We start from the raw sequence: 15,408 nt of genomic DNA on the forward strand, positions 1-15,408 counted from the left end.
AATGTATTTAAAAAAAGTTAAGCAAAAACATGCTTAGATAAAGATGTTAAATGTGGTAAGAAATGTGTTTAAAAACGCACGATTATTATAATGTTTCAAAAATATCTATAAAATGTTTCAAAAGTATCTTTAAAATGTTTAAAAAATATAATCAGCGATATTGAAAATGTGTAAAATATGATCAGAGATGTTTAAAATATGATCAGAGATGTTTAAAATGTGTAAAATAATTAAAAGATCTTTCAAAACACAGGGATTTAGAACTTTTCTTTTGGGGGGGGGGGGGCTCAGCTGAAATTTATTCTCCGAGGGGGGGCTCACTCTCTCATACTTTTAAAACCCCTGCTCTAGCGTGAAATTATTTAGTTAAATTTAGCATACAAATACATGTTATTTAGGAACGAGTAGTTATCTTGCTCAAGGATGCTTACAGGTTGAGTGAGGACATTGGGTATTGTCGAGGAAAACATCAATCTTAACTAGAAAATGCATTTCCTGCAGAAAATGCGGTGAGTAATGTAGTACAAAGTGAGGTTGAAAGTATTTTTTTATAAACCCACATAGATTAAGACTTAAAGAAACGTTAAATGGCTTAAATCAAGTGAAGGGATTTGAACTAAAGTTCAAAAGTCTATATGGAGCAAACAATGTTAACATGCACACCATTTAAGAAAATGTAAATGGTTGGAAACAAATAAAGTGACAGAAACGTCAAATGAATTGAACTGAAGAATCTGAACGGTCAAATGTATTCAACTTCAAGTTCAAGTGTACTTTATTGTCAAAAATCTATGTAACAGGGTTAGCACAGAAGTTTGAAATTGTGTTTGGCCAGTCTCCAATGTGTAGTTAAAAAACATTTAAATAAGACATTGACAATAATCTCTCTCACACACACACACACACACACACACACACACACACACACACACACACACACACACACACACACACACACACACACACACACACACACATAGCAGCAGAAGTACAATCAGTGGTCACAAGGTGCAACAGTAAAGTAAAGTGCAACAGTAAAGTGCCAGTGGCGTGGTGAAGTTCATGTGGTTTTCTTCAGTGTGTTGATGAGTCTGATGGCTTGTGGAAAGAAGCTGTTACTCAGTCTGCTTGTGCGGGACCGCAGGCTGCGGTACCGCTTCCCTGATGGTAGAAGGGAGAACAGACTGTGTGCTGGATGAGTTGTGTCTTTGATGATGTTCATTGCCCGCTTGGAACAGTGTGAAGTGTACAGATCCTGAATGGCTGGTAGGGGTGACCTGATGATCTTTTCTGCTGTCCTCACCACCCTCTGCAGTGCCTTCTTGTCTGCAGCTAGACAGCTGCCGTGCCAGACAGAGACGTTGCTGGTCAGGATGCTCTCAATAGCACCTCTGAAGAAGGTGATGAGGGCAGAAGTGGGGAGGTCAGTTCTTCTCATCCTTCTCAGGAAGTGGAGTCGTGTCTGCGCCTTCTTGACCAGCGCGGTGGTGTTGGTAGTCCATGAGAGGTCATTCGTGATGTGCACTCCCAGGAACTTTGTGCTTTTCACAGACTCTACTGCACTGCCGTTGATGATGAGTGGGATGTGTGTTGGTTGTTTCTTCCTGAAGTCTACAGTAATTTATTTTGTTTTGTTGACGTTGAGAAGCAGATTGTTCCTCTCACACCAGTTGATGAGTAGCTGTACCTCCTCTCTGTATGCTGAGTCATCATTGTCTTTGATGAGGCCCACCACTGTTGTGTCATCTGCAAATTTGATGATGTGATTCGTTTCAAATTTGGCACAGCAGTCGTGGGTCATCAGCGTGAACAGCAGGGGGGATAGCACACATCCTTGCGGCACCCCCGTGTTTATGATGGTGGTTGCTGAGGAGTTGTTTCCGACTCTGACTGTCTGCGGTCTGTTTGTAAGAAAGTCCAGCAGCCAGTTGCACAGTGAAGTGCTGATGCCTATTGTACTCAGCTTGTCCACCAGATGTTGGGGGATGACGGTGTTGAACGCAGAGCTGAAGTCTATGAACAGCATCCGCGCGTGACTGTTTTGTTCTCCAGATGAGCCAGGCAGAGGTGGAGTGCTGTTGCTATGGCGTCATCAGTGGAGCGCTTGGGGCGGTAGGCAAATTGGGATGGATCCAGAGTAGTGGGGAGGGTGGATGTTAGGTAGGCCTTTACCAGTCTCTCAAAGCACTTCATCATGATGGGGGTGAGTGCTATGGGTCTGTAGTCGTTCAGTGATGATACCGGTGACTTCTTGGGTAGTGGTACGATGGTGGTAGCTTTGAAACTTGCTGGTATGATGGCTTGGTTCAGAGAGGTGTTGTAGATGTCTGTGAGGACGTCGGTGAGTGAGTCTGCACAGTCTCTGAGCACACGCCCAGATATGTTCTCTGGACCTGCAGCTTTCCTGGGGTTCACCTTGAGTAGGGTCATCCTCACGTCCGCTGGGTCCAGTTGAAGTTGTTGTGCTGTCAGGGTTTACGGTTCTTTTTGTGGGTGTTGTGGTGTTATTTTCTTCAAACCGGCTGAAGAAGGTGTTGAGTGAGTTGAGGAAGTCTGTGTTGTCCTCACACGGTGGGGGGGATGGTTTGTAGTCTGTGACTGACTGGATGCCTTGCCACAGGCATCTTGGGTCCTTTGTGTCAGTGAAGTATGAGTTGATTTTTTGTCCTCACGCCCCGGTGCAAGTTGGCCCTGGCAGACTTGAGGGCCTCCTTGTCCCCAGACTTGAAAGCAACGTTTGCTTGCCCTCAGGAGCTCACGTACCTCCCTGGTGAACCAGGGTTTTTCGTTTGCTCTCACTGTAATGTCCTTGGTGACGGTTACATCTTCCATGCATTTTGTTATGTATCCAGTTACAGAGTCTGTGTATTCGGTGAGGTTGACGTCCTGGTTGGTGGTGGCCGCCTCCCTGAAAACCGACCAGTCTGTGCATTCAAAACAGTCCTGTAGAGCTGCTGTGGAGCCCTCTGGCCAAGCCCTGATCTGTTTCACAGTTGGCTTGCTTCTCGTCAACAGAGGTCTGTAGGCTGGGATTAGCATAACAGAGAGATGGTCTGATGAACCCAGGTGGGGGTGGGGAACAGCTCTGAAGGCCTGTCTGATGTTGATGTAGACCTGGTCAAGTGTGTTCTCTCCCCTTGTTGCAAAGTTCACACACTTGTGATAGTGTGGCATTACTGTTTTCAATTTGGCCTGATTAAAATCGCCAGCGATTACGCAGACCAAGTCCGGGTGTGTGTTTTGTTGTGTACTCACAGACTTGTACAGAATGGAAAGTGCCTCCTTTGTGTTGGCGCTGGGGGGAAGGTAAACAGCTGTGATGTTGACGGTATTGAATTCACGCGGCAGGTAGAATGGACGGCAGTTGAGGGTTAAAAACTCAATGTTCTCTGAGCAGTGACTTGTAATGACTGCAGCGTTTGTACACCAGTTGTTATTGATATAAATGCACACACCACCTCCTCGAGATTTACCCGTGCTGGCGTGGTTTCTATCAGCGCGGAATGTTGTAAACCCATCCAGTTTAATTACGCTGTCCGGAACGTTGTTGTGAAGCCACGTCTCGGTTAGGTTGATCGCGTTGCATTCTCTTACGTTTCTATGTGTGGTTAAATCCAGCTTGAGATAATCCATTTTGTTTTCTAACGAGCGGACGTTCGATAGGAGAATAGATGGTAGTGCTGTTTTGTGAGGGTTTCTTTTCAAGCGGTGTGTGATGCCGGCTCGGCAACCTCGCCTTATCCTCCGTCCTGTGCTCGGCCTCCACTGCCACTTCAGCTGCTTCCAGTTTCGGCTGGTGGGGGAGGGTTGAGCCCTCTGTCTCGGAGGGTCCGTTGTCTCGGGACATTATTCCTAGACCGAGAAGAGTTTCTCGATCCGTGGCGAAGTTAGCTCCGGACATATCCTTTGTGCTGTTGTTGTTTCTAAGTCCCAGTAGTGTACTCCTGTTGTACGCGATTTTGACGGTACATTTAACATAAAACACACATTGTTATCGGGAGCCGGCTTGGCCGCAGCCTCACTGGGTGCCGCCGTTTGTTTACAAGTGGCTTGTATCCTGGTCACACAGATACAAGTGTGTGTATTGCCCTGCATTTGTGTGTGTGTGTGTGTGTGTGTGTGTGTGTGTGTGTGTGTGTGTGTGTGTGTGTGTGTGTGTGTGTGTGTGTGTGTGTGTGTGTGTGTGTGTGTGTGCGGTGTGTGTGTGCGGTGTGTGTGTGTGTGTGTGTGTGTTTAAGAGAATAGCGAGCCGGTGCGTGATTAAAAGTAGCCAGATAGGACGGGAAAAACAGCCCAATCTGGCAACACTACCTGAACGTCCTTTAAAAGGAGTAACCCCTGACTGCAGTTCGCAGATCGAGGAGGGGCTTAAATTTTCCCTAAATGTGGGCTTGCTTAAACGTTTAAGCAGAAAGCGGGAGAACGTATTCCCGAGTCCATGATACTGCGCGCTTTTCTGCCTAGAGGTAAGTTGCCGCTCTCTGTTCGTGTACATTATAAACTATACTAAACTAAACTAATGTATGGATAGACCAACAAGTTGATCATTAAAATATTAATGCAAGTAACATGCATAGGCCTCATGTTTATGTCATGAGTTCGTTTGAATAATAGCATTTAGGCAGTCCGTCCGTCCGTCCGACTGACTGACTGACTGACTCTCCGTGCCCTGATTTTCTCTGGTCAGGCACTGCAATGCTTAAAAAAATCATATTTCATATCCAGGTTTATAAAAACAGTAACTAATGTGCTATATTTGTGTGTGTTTCTACCCTCGAGTATGTCTGAGAGAAATAAAGAAGGTAATCAATGAATCATTCACTTGAATTAGAGTATGATAAGGCATAATAACAGGATTTGAATATCAACATTTAATGCATGGCCTTACTCTTTGCATAGTGCATTCCATTTTGATATTGGAATTCTGTGTTGACAATGATCAAAATAAATGTGATGAAATACATTCATTTATTCATTCTTTGTGTCCGTTTGTTACCCACAGCTACTTTGATTGACCTTGTGTTGCCTTCGTACATGTGCGTGCGTGTGTGTGTGTGTGTATGTGCGTGACAGGTGTCCCACTGCGGTACCCTCCGCTACATGGAGCCCCACATCCTGGGCTGGAGGCCTCTCATGCTCTCCATGGTCAAGCTCAGGCTGATTTACTTCCTCTTCCTGAGGCAATCCCTGATGACGTCAATGTGGTAAAAAAGATAAAAATGTCGATTTCAGATGGTAGAAGTTATGTGTTAGCATGGTTTTAAGTTATGCTGTGCCTTTTAATGTTTATTCCTTTCCCCTCTGATATATAGAGACACATTAGTATACTTTTGGATGGTGATACACCAAACATTAATAATATCACCAACAGTGAACTGTTCCACTGTCCCTTCTGTAAATACGTGGGTGCAAAATATAAGGTTGACAACAATGTAAAAGGCCATTCGTCAGTGAAACACAAAGGTGCCTATCTAAAATATTACACAAATTAATTAATTTGTATTTTTTCACAAGTATGAATCTTAATTCCTTTATTCCTCTCTTACAGAGTTCACAATAATCAAGTTTTCATTGTTGCTATTGTGCAGCAACACTTAGAAATCTATTGCAATTGGTAAGGCACCTACAAATACACCAGGAGGAGGTGCAAGCTGCAGCCCCTGCATAGCACTTTGTGGCCCCCGCTCAGCTCCCTGTGGCCCCCACTCAGCTCCCTGTGGCCCCCACTCAGCTCCCTGTGGCCCCCACTCAGCTCCCTGTAGCCCCCACTCAGCTCCCTGTGGCCCCCACTCAGCTCCCTGTGGCCCCCGCTAAGCTCCCTCAGCTCCCTGTGGCCCCCACTCAGCTCCCATTGGCTCCTGCAGAATGTTCCACGGCCACTAAAGCATCAAGTAAAATTCTGCATCAAAATAAATTCTGTTGTCCTCATTGCAAGTTGATTTTAAACAAAAGAAACTTCAAAACACACTGCAGGAGAAAACCCACCAACCTCCTTGAGACGATAACGAAGGACAGATTTGTATCGATGGTACACATGGTGTGTTTGCAGTTGAAAAATCTTTTTGTGGTCCTGCAACACCCATACATGTAATCAAGAATATGTGGGGGCCAGCACAGAAGATCATCTGTGAGGTCGACCAGTGTCGTTTGAATGCTGACTTTGCTCAAAGGAGCAGGATGTTGCCTTTCGATTGCCACCACATCCAATCATTGGTGTCACGGTCAAACCGTGACACTCTGTACATTGTAATGGGGCCAATTGTGAAAAACGGCGACGAGTGCAAGGAGGGCTACTGGTGAGAGGTCATGTGATTAATTAGTCTTGTAGTCAACTATTGCTGGACTAAATCTTAATCCCTCCACTTATTTCAATTATCTGTTTTACATCTTGCATTGTTATTGTGCCTATAAGAACAGCAATCCGTTTCCTTTCTAGACGCTGGGAAATTGACAGAACTGGAAACCGGGAACAGGGTTGCTTGTTATGGGCCAGAAAAATACCCTGATACTTGCCATTATTAAACATTTATGGAAGCTTAAGGAATGTATTTGGCTAGGCTAAAACATAATTTTTTTTTTCTTTGCAGATCAAACATTTTCTGCCTGGGGTGAAAATAAAAATCATTGATGCAAAGTCTTCTGTCTTTGGTTTATTTGACTTAGCTAATATAATTGAGTGTACAAAATAAGATGGGTCTATACTCTTATGGAAATGCTATGATTTATATATATATATATATATATATATATATATATATATATATATATTTAATGCTATGGTTTATATATATGTATTTTTTTTTTTCATGGTAAAAAAGTCATTTGACAAGTTCAAAGTAGGAATGTCTAAGTCTATCAAATGCATGAAGCTTTTTCCATATTAAGTCATTGTGCTGTGCTGTATTGACGTTTGAGAATGTGCTGCCGGATTTCCGCCAACAGATGGCGCTCGCGGGGGTGAAACCATGGGTTAAACGTTTAGACCAGCCCACATTTAGGGAAAATGTAAGCTCCTCCTCGATCTGCGAGCTGCAGTCAGGGGCATTTGTTTAAAAGTAGCCCAATCTGGCGGGGAAAACGGCCCAATCTGGCCACACTGCTGAACGTCCTCACGCTCCAGCGTCAACGTAAATCTGAGACCAACTGAAAACCGCCGGTATGAATCTAAAATTGTGATTCTTAACTCATTGGCTGCCAATGACGTCTATAGACGTCAATTTAAATACAACCGTTGACTGCCAATGACGTCTATAGACGTCAATTAAGTTTTTCAACGGGGCGGGCTGGGGAGCGATCTGGAGCACCTTGTCACAAAAAATCAGGCTTGTAAACAGAGAATGTACTACTGAACTGAGCCGCCAGGTGGGCGGGGGCGCTGTGCCAAATTGGATCAGAGATGAGGAAACAGTAGCCTAATGGGTTAAGTAAGAGAGCATGGCGAAACGTAAGCGAAATTTCCGACAGCTAACACTCGAACAGAGTCTCAGTGTCGCGGTTGGTTGCGATAAAGCCTCTGACGAAACACCCGGGCCAAGTAGACAGAGTAGGCCTACACGGCGTATTTGAGAAGACACCTCCGAATCATCAGGTGATGAATTCAGCGAACCTGACCCGGATTCGTCGGATGAGTGGTTGCCGTCAACCGGGAACAGCAGAGCCTCATCCCCTGACGCGTCTCCAGGAAGACGTGAGGGAGGTAAGAGTTAACTTTTCCCCTTCTCTCCTCCTTCAGTCCGTCACATGAACGCAATTTAGTCCCAGTAGTTCGTTACTGTAGCTAATATGTGTTGCCAGTAGCCTACTGATACAATGTTGCAATTTACAGATCGTGCGTCCAGCAGAGCTCACACTCCCACTCCCCCTCCCCCTCCCACTGCTCCCAATCCTGTTGGCAAAGCGAAGAAAGGTAAAAAAATGTATTCTTCACATCACACCGCAGCAATAAAAATAGATGTTTTTATTGTAGGCTAATTGTGTATTTTTCTATAATTTACAGGTCGTGCATCCAGCAGAGCTCCGACTCCTATTGGCAAAGCGAAGAAGAAAGGTAAAAAAATATATTCTTCACATCACACCGCAGCTATAAAAATAGATGTTTTATGGTAATTTTATATATTTCTATAATTTACAGGTCGTGCATCAAGCAGAGGTTGCGGGGATGACTGGCATCAAGCTGGCTGGCAACCAAACAATTTCCCCTTCACTGCAACCCCTGGACCCCGGAGGGCTGCTGCGGAGCTGAATAGCGACCTGCCTGCTGACTCCCTGATGCTCTTCCTGACGGACGAGCTGCTCCAAAATATTGTGGATCAGACCAACCTATACGCAAGTCAATATTTTGAAGCACACCCTGACAAACTGCCATATAGCAGAGGACATGCATGGAAACCAGTGTCAGTCCCAGAATTGAAAACTTTCTTTGGACTCAGTTTTCTCAGTGGTTACATCAAAAAGCCTAGCCTTGAAATGTACTGGAGTGTTGATGAGGTAGATGCCACGCCCCATTTCGGCAAGACTATGTCAAGGAACAGATTTCAGATAATATGGAGGTTCCTTCATTTCAACAATAATGCATCACAGGATGCATCTGACAAAATGTACAAAGTTCGCCCAGTGTTGGATTACATTGTGGAAAAGTTCAAGGAGATGTATCAACCAGGCCAAAACATTTGCATTGATGAGGGTATGATGCAGTGGCGGAGGGCGCCTGTCTTTCAGGGTGTATAACCCACAAAAGCCTGTGAAGTATGGAATCAAATCCTACATACTGTGTGACTCTGCCACAAGGTACTGCTTCAATATGCGTCCTTATGTTGGGGAAGCTAGTACTCTGCCAGAGATAGTGTTCTCTCTCCTTGATCGTCTACCAGGTCATGGTTATACATTGTTCATGGACAACTTCTACAATTCTGTGACACTGTGTGAACGTTTACTGGGAGTGCAAACCAACGTCTGTGGAACACTGAGGAAACATAGGGGGGAACCTCAGATCATCAGAGAGATGACAAAGACTGACTTGGGGGTGGGGGAAAAAGTTGTGCGGAACAATGAGAGGGTGATGGTGGTAGCATGGCAGGACAAACGGTTGGTGAGGATGGTGACTACCTGCCACCAAGATAGCATGCAGTGGGTTGAAGTGTGGAGGAGGGGAAACAGAGACAAGGTTGCTCAGCTCAAGCCAGAGTGTGTTGTTGCATACAATGCATCCATGAATGGGGTAGACAAGTTGGACCAAAATATTGCATACTATCCCTTCATCCGAAGATCGCTGAACTGGTCAAAGAAGTTTGTAGCCTATCTCTTCCAACTATGCATGTTTAACGCCTATGTCCTCTACCGAGCCATAAACCCAGGGGAGTGTAAAACCCTCTTGGAGTTCATTCGCAGGGTAGTGAAGTCCTGGACAGTAAAGCGACATGTGGGGGGGTGTGAGGAGGAGGAGGTGGAGGAGGAGGAAGTGGCAGGTGTGGAGGCTGAGGGGTCTGGGGACTTGGAGGAAGGCCGACGTACTCCGAGAGCACCATATAACACTGACCCAGAGAGCAGGCTAGACGGAGGGCTAAGCAGACACAAACTCAGACACCTGATGCCCACCAGCAAGAAGGGGAGACCAGCAAGGAGGTGTAGGGTCTGTGCTCGCAGGGGTCTGCGCAGCGAGACAAAAATGTGGTGTCAGTCCTGTCGTGTCCCCTTGCATGCAGGGGAGTGTTTCACAGCTTACCACACTAAGCTGAACTATTTAGTGTAGGGGTGGACACACACACACTAGGGATGTGTCGGTCGCGACTGATTCGTTACAAAGAACGAATCCCGAACGTGAACGACAAGAACCGGTTCCCCAAAACAAGAAGAACTGGTTCTTTGATTATTTTTTTTTAACATCAACCAAACATATGGTCACGTAAATAAAATATACAAACGAACAGAGCTCCGTCTCCCCGCGACTTATATTGATTGAGTCTACAACTTCCTCAAAGATTCAGCCAATGAGAGGTAGCAATGGTGTTGGAATGGCACCTGGGTAAACCAATGACAAGGCGGTATCGTCGAATATGCGCGCTTTCTCTCTCTGACGTATCTTGGGTCATACCATTCGACTCATATATCCCCCTACATTTTTTCGAAAATAGACTTGACCTCCATCTGTTTATTGGATAAACGCATTTCCCAATCCCAGGAGTCTTTGCTCCATTCTACGTCAATTTAAGAACAAACAAAGAAATTAAACTGCAGTTCGTATTTTTTATTTATGACCATGCAAGTTCTGTAATGCCTGAACAATGAAGAATTAAATGTAAAGTAAAATAAAATTATAAATGTAAAACCATGAATGAAATATAGAGAGTAAGCAAGTGGTATAAATATTGGTGGGACGTTCGACATACTATATAGCAGGCATCTCCAAACGGCGGACTGTGGTCTTGACGGTCCTATCCGGACCAACGAATTATAAAAAAATTATAAAAAAAAGTTTTTTTATTTTTAATTTTTTTTAAGATGTAATCTGACGTAACGAACGAATCAAAACGAACGAATCAAATAAACGAATCGTTATAGTGAACTGAACTGAAAGAACTAGTTCCCGGAAAAGAATCATTTTGCCCATCCCTAACACACACACACACACACACACACACACACACACACACACACACACACACACACACACACACACACACACACACACACACACACACACACACACACACACACACACACACACACACACACACACAGGATTCGATCTAGCTGCGACAACATACAGAATATTTTGTATATATTGTATATATTGGTTATATTGGTTATATATTTGCAAATAAATAATTATTGTCCTGTCAAAATACCTGTCTCAATGTTGTTTTTGCTGTTTTATGGAGGGAAACCACTTTTCAGGTGTTGAAGGGGTCACTAAAGCAAAAAAAGTTTATTTTCACAAAAAGCTTGTTTTCTCCATTTTTGGTCAAGAACAGGTGTTTTTGGTGAAACCAACGTATGTTCTACTGCCGATTACTAAAGAACGGACAAAGGTAAAAACAAACGGTTTGTTCCTGATGAAAGAAGAGAGTCTACTCTGTCTTTTGGTGGTTTCAGTGTTTTACATAGTCATAGAACTCACTGTTCCGTGGGTCTTTGGAAATCAGTCAAAATGCTGTAAAACGCTTGGCAGTATGGGGCTCTCTGCACTGAAAATGGCTGGCAGCCAATGAGTTAATAAAGTTTAAATGATATCGAAATTCCATTTAGATATTATTGAAGATACAAGTGTGTAGATTTGTTAAATGGTTTGAACAAAGATAAAGGGTTGAAAATGTATTTAGTAACTTACAACTTACTTCTTAAACAGTTGAAGTAGGCCTACCAGAGGACGGCTCTGATTCCGTTGTTAAAAAAAGCTAATATTTTAAAAGTAGTAGTGTCTTAAAATGTATGGAATATTTAAAAAATCTGAAAGAAAGCCGGCAATTCCAAGCTATTCTGAATATTTAAATTTGAATGGAGTCCCTCGGTGAAAAATTGTGGAAGGATAGGTCCCACAGTTTGTAGAGAATAAGAAAGAAAGAAAGAAAGAAAGAAAGAAAGAAAGAAAGAAAGAAAGAAAGAAAGAAACTTATGAAGAACAATAGTTGAGCGCTGCATGCAGCACTCACCTAATAAAAATTATGAAGAAAAATAGTTGAATGCTGCATGCAGCATTCAACTATTTGTATATTAACTATAATATACAAATATATACAAATTAATATATAAACCCAGCATGTAATTACTTGAATGAATTAATTAATGAATTTCAGTAGCGTACCGTGGGGTTTAAGTCAGGGCCTTTAGCAACGAACTCCACCAGCGGACAACCCCCAAACACTCAGACATGCACACAAATTTCATATTAGGTGCCAATACAGCCAGCACATCCACAATATGCGCTACTGCATAACATCCACAACAAGAGAGTTGATCTTTAGCAACAACAACAGCGCACCCGCACACCACTTTGCATTACCGCAGAGCTAGAGTAATGCAGCATTACCATCAGATCTTTTCACTCCGCAACCAGATTGCCCATCACACACATGACTCTACCAGTGACATCGGGTCAAGCTCCACGCTGGTTGGCTATCGAGGCTAAGCGTCACACGTAGGCGCGTCAAAAGTAATTTTTTTTTAACTTTGCACGTTGGTGCTATTGCAGCATTCTTCGAAGAAAGTAGTCCAATCCCGGGTTGCTTTTAACTGACTTTATTTGTTAAAGTAGGCATGTTTCGGTATGGTAACTATGAAGCATAAGGGAGGGAATTGTATCTAACGCGTGAAGAGGAAAATACCGTGATCTACTTCAAGCCCCCGGGCCTAAGCCCGGTGGCTCTCCGCCGTCTACCTATTGATCTCTGGGGCCGGTTTCACTAAAGTAGTTTAGACTGGTCTTTGGGGTAAGATGGGTCTTAAGTTAATTTATAGACCAGTCTTATGCAAGTAAGTCAGTTTCACAAAAGTTAAGACCAACTAATTGTAGACTTAAAAAGTTAGCCACCTCACCCCCAGACTAACATAGGTCTAAAGTGCTATGTAACCATGGTAACCAAAAGTCTGTTAAAGTCAACGTTACAGTGCTAAGAGAAAAAAAGAGAGATGGCACATAATTTGTGGTTTGCTGATGAAATTATGGCGAGAGCTGTTAGGCGAGAAAGAATATTCAGGGATCGCAATAACCCGCTGGAAATGTATAACCAAGATGAATTTATCAATCGGTTTCGTTTGCCCAAAGAAGCCATCCTTAGGCTGACCGATGACTTGTCAGACTCACTGGGGCCTACAACAGCAAGGAGTCACAGCATTCCAGCTCTGCTACAGGTTTGCACTGCAGTAAGATTTTATGCAACAGGCAGTTTTTTAAATACTGTTGGTGATACTCTGGGTTTAAGCAAAGCCTCTGTGTCCCGAGTGGTGCACAGGGTGTCAAGTACCCTCTCAGATAAGCTTCCAAAATTCCCAACACAACCTGCAGAGTTGAACAGCATTAAGAGGGGATTCTTCAATGTTGCAAGGTTCCCCAACGTAATAGGGGCCATTGACGGGACACATGTCCGAATCCAGGCACAATCGGACCATGAACATTTGTTTGTGAACAGGAAGGGATATCACAGCCTCAACATTCAAGCTGTTTGCGATTCAAACCTAAAGTTTCTTAATTGTGTGGCCCGCTGGCCTGGATCGTGTCATGATTCCAGAGTCCTACAAAATTCTCAGCTTTACCAGGCATTCGAGGATGGCATTATTGATGGAATCTTGTTGGGTGATTCTGGATACCCGCTGAAGCCATGGCTCCTTACTCCCTTCTTGAATCCTACCACACCAGCACAGAGGAATTACAATGCAGCTCACTGTTCTACTCGAAACACAGTTGAGAGGGCATTTGGGGTTCTCAAAAGGCGGTTCCACTGTCTCCATGGGGAACTGAGGATGATACCTCAGAGAGTGTGCAACATTGTCTGTTCGGCTGTTGTTCTACACAACATTGCAAGGTAGGCCTACCTAACCAAACATAACATTTTCAGACACTGGCCTTCCATAAACATACTTAACTAACCACACAAAAGCCAATCATTTTTGTTTGATTTGTCATTTATAAGGGATCTCAAGCTACCTGATCCTGAAGAAGAGGTTGAGAGTTGATGAACACAATAGAGAAGAAGATAACAGAGAAGATGAAGAGAACCAGCAAGGAGCTGGTCGATTTGTTCGTCAAATGTATGTTGAGAGGATCTTCAATGCACGATACTGATATAACTAAAAACTTAATGAACAACCGTTTATGTCATTATTCAGTTGCTCGATTTCCTTTATTTATTTCTGTTACAAATGTTATTAAATACAAGCACATAAAGAGTGCATCGTTTTTTTTTTTTTGTTCATTTTAGTTTTAAGGCTGTGAAGTGCAAAAAATAAATAAACAACAGTAACAACAGCATTTCATAAGTATTTGTTCAATAAATATCCGTATAAATATATTCTACATTGTATTCTGTGTATCTGTGTAATTCATAAATAGAAATAGAAAATCACTCCTCCAACCGCCTCAGCCTCTGCAATTGTCCATGGAGGTGTTCTTTTTGAAGCTGTAGGACTTCAACCTCCAGAAGGAGTTTTTTCTCTTCAAGCAGCAGATTTGAATACTGCTTTTCAAGGACCATGGACATGGTAGCCTTAATAGTTGATGATCTCGGATGCTGTTCCTCCTCCTCCTCCACCACCATGATCTCGCCAGGGGTCATGGATGCTAAAAAAAGGCATCAGACCAATGTTTTAATGAACAAGTAGAAATTGCAGGAAGGTTTTCCCATCTCACACAAGCTACTTCTCGTCTTGCACTATGATCACTAGCGTCCCTCTGCACATTTATATCACTGTCAGTGACATATATGGCCAGAAAACGTTTGCCTGTAAATAATTTCTTAAACAGTTAATCAGTAATAGCTTACAAATATCACTTCTTGTGGAGACCGTTTGCAATGAACCGAAGTTTGTTTACTTTGATGAATATGCTAATCGGTCTCTATGGAGACTCCCCTATAAGCTAGCGTTCAGCTAACGTAGTTTCTATCACACAGTTAAACATGTAGCCTAATGTTAAGTGATGTTTTTAGATCGTTGTTATGCGATAAGATTACTAAAATGCATTCTTTACGTCTGCTGAGTAAAGGTTTGAAAAGAACTTCAAGCTTCAAACTTTCTCTTGGGGAAACTGTTAACTATCTGCCGAGCCAATGTATCTAACGGTGTGACGGTGCAACAGAGTGACAACGCCACAAACACACACACACACACACACACACAGAGAGAGAGAGAAGTGGGGGCAGAACTGTCAGATAATACCAGGCTTACCTGTGTTTACATCTTCGTGGTCTACGGTCTCTTCGTGTGGCGTTTGCTGTTCCAATGGACCCGTCAGGGCAGGCAACAGGTTACGGGGGGATGAGGTGATCTCGCCATCAGTAGAGTTGCAAACGCTAGGTCTGAGGATGCCGCTAACCCCACTTTCCCTGCCGCCTTGGATCCCCCAGAACATGGGCGACTCCTCTCCATAAATCTCAATTACCATTTCGGTAGTGACTTTAAGTTTCGGGAAACTTCCTCCTCCCGTTGGCGGATTTTTATGTTTAAAAATCTCCTTCTTTGCCTCTTGGACCATATTTTTGAAACGCTTCTGCACAGCACCGACATCTCTGGTAACAGCTGGATTTACGCTGTTTACAGATGTGGCTATTTTTTTCCAAATCTCTTTTTTTCCAGTTACTACATTCCTCCGAGAATTTCCCTAGCAGGGTGTCTTTGTACGAGTTGAACTCGTCCAAAATGCATACATTTTCGGAATGGGTGAAAGGTGCAGAACGGTTCGACTCGACTCGGTCCGCA

General features: G+C 43.5%; 2 protein-coding genes across 2 annotated transcripts in view; one reads left to right on the plus strand and one right to left on the minus strand.

Annotated features, from left to right (window-relative positions):
• Positions 1 to 15,408, minus strand: part of LOC130378559 (uncharacterized) — a 112,977-nt gene that overhangs the window by 15,820 nt on the left and 81,749 nt on the right. The gene's annotated exons all lie outside the window — the stretch shown is intronic.
• Positions 12,293 to 14,693, plus strand: LOC130378563 (putative nuclease HARBI1). Its single transcript, XM_056585310.1, has one exon. The coding sequence runs from the start codon at positions 12,625 to 12,627 to the stop codon at positions 13,519 to 13,521; it is 897 nt and encodes a 298-aa protein (XP_056441285.1). The 5' UTR covers positions 12,293 to 12,624; the 3' UTR covers positions 13,522 to 14,693.

Source organism: Gadus chalcogrammus, unplaced genomic scaffold, assembly GCF_026213295.1.
Source record: "Gadus chalcogrammus isolate NIFS_2021 unplaced genomic scaffold, NIFS_Gcha_1.0 GACHA088, whole genome shotgun sequence".
NCBI lineage: Eukaryota > Metazoa > Chordata > Actinopteri > Gadiformes > Gadidae > Gadus > Gadus chalcogrammus.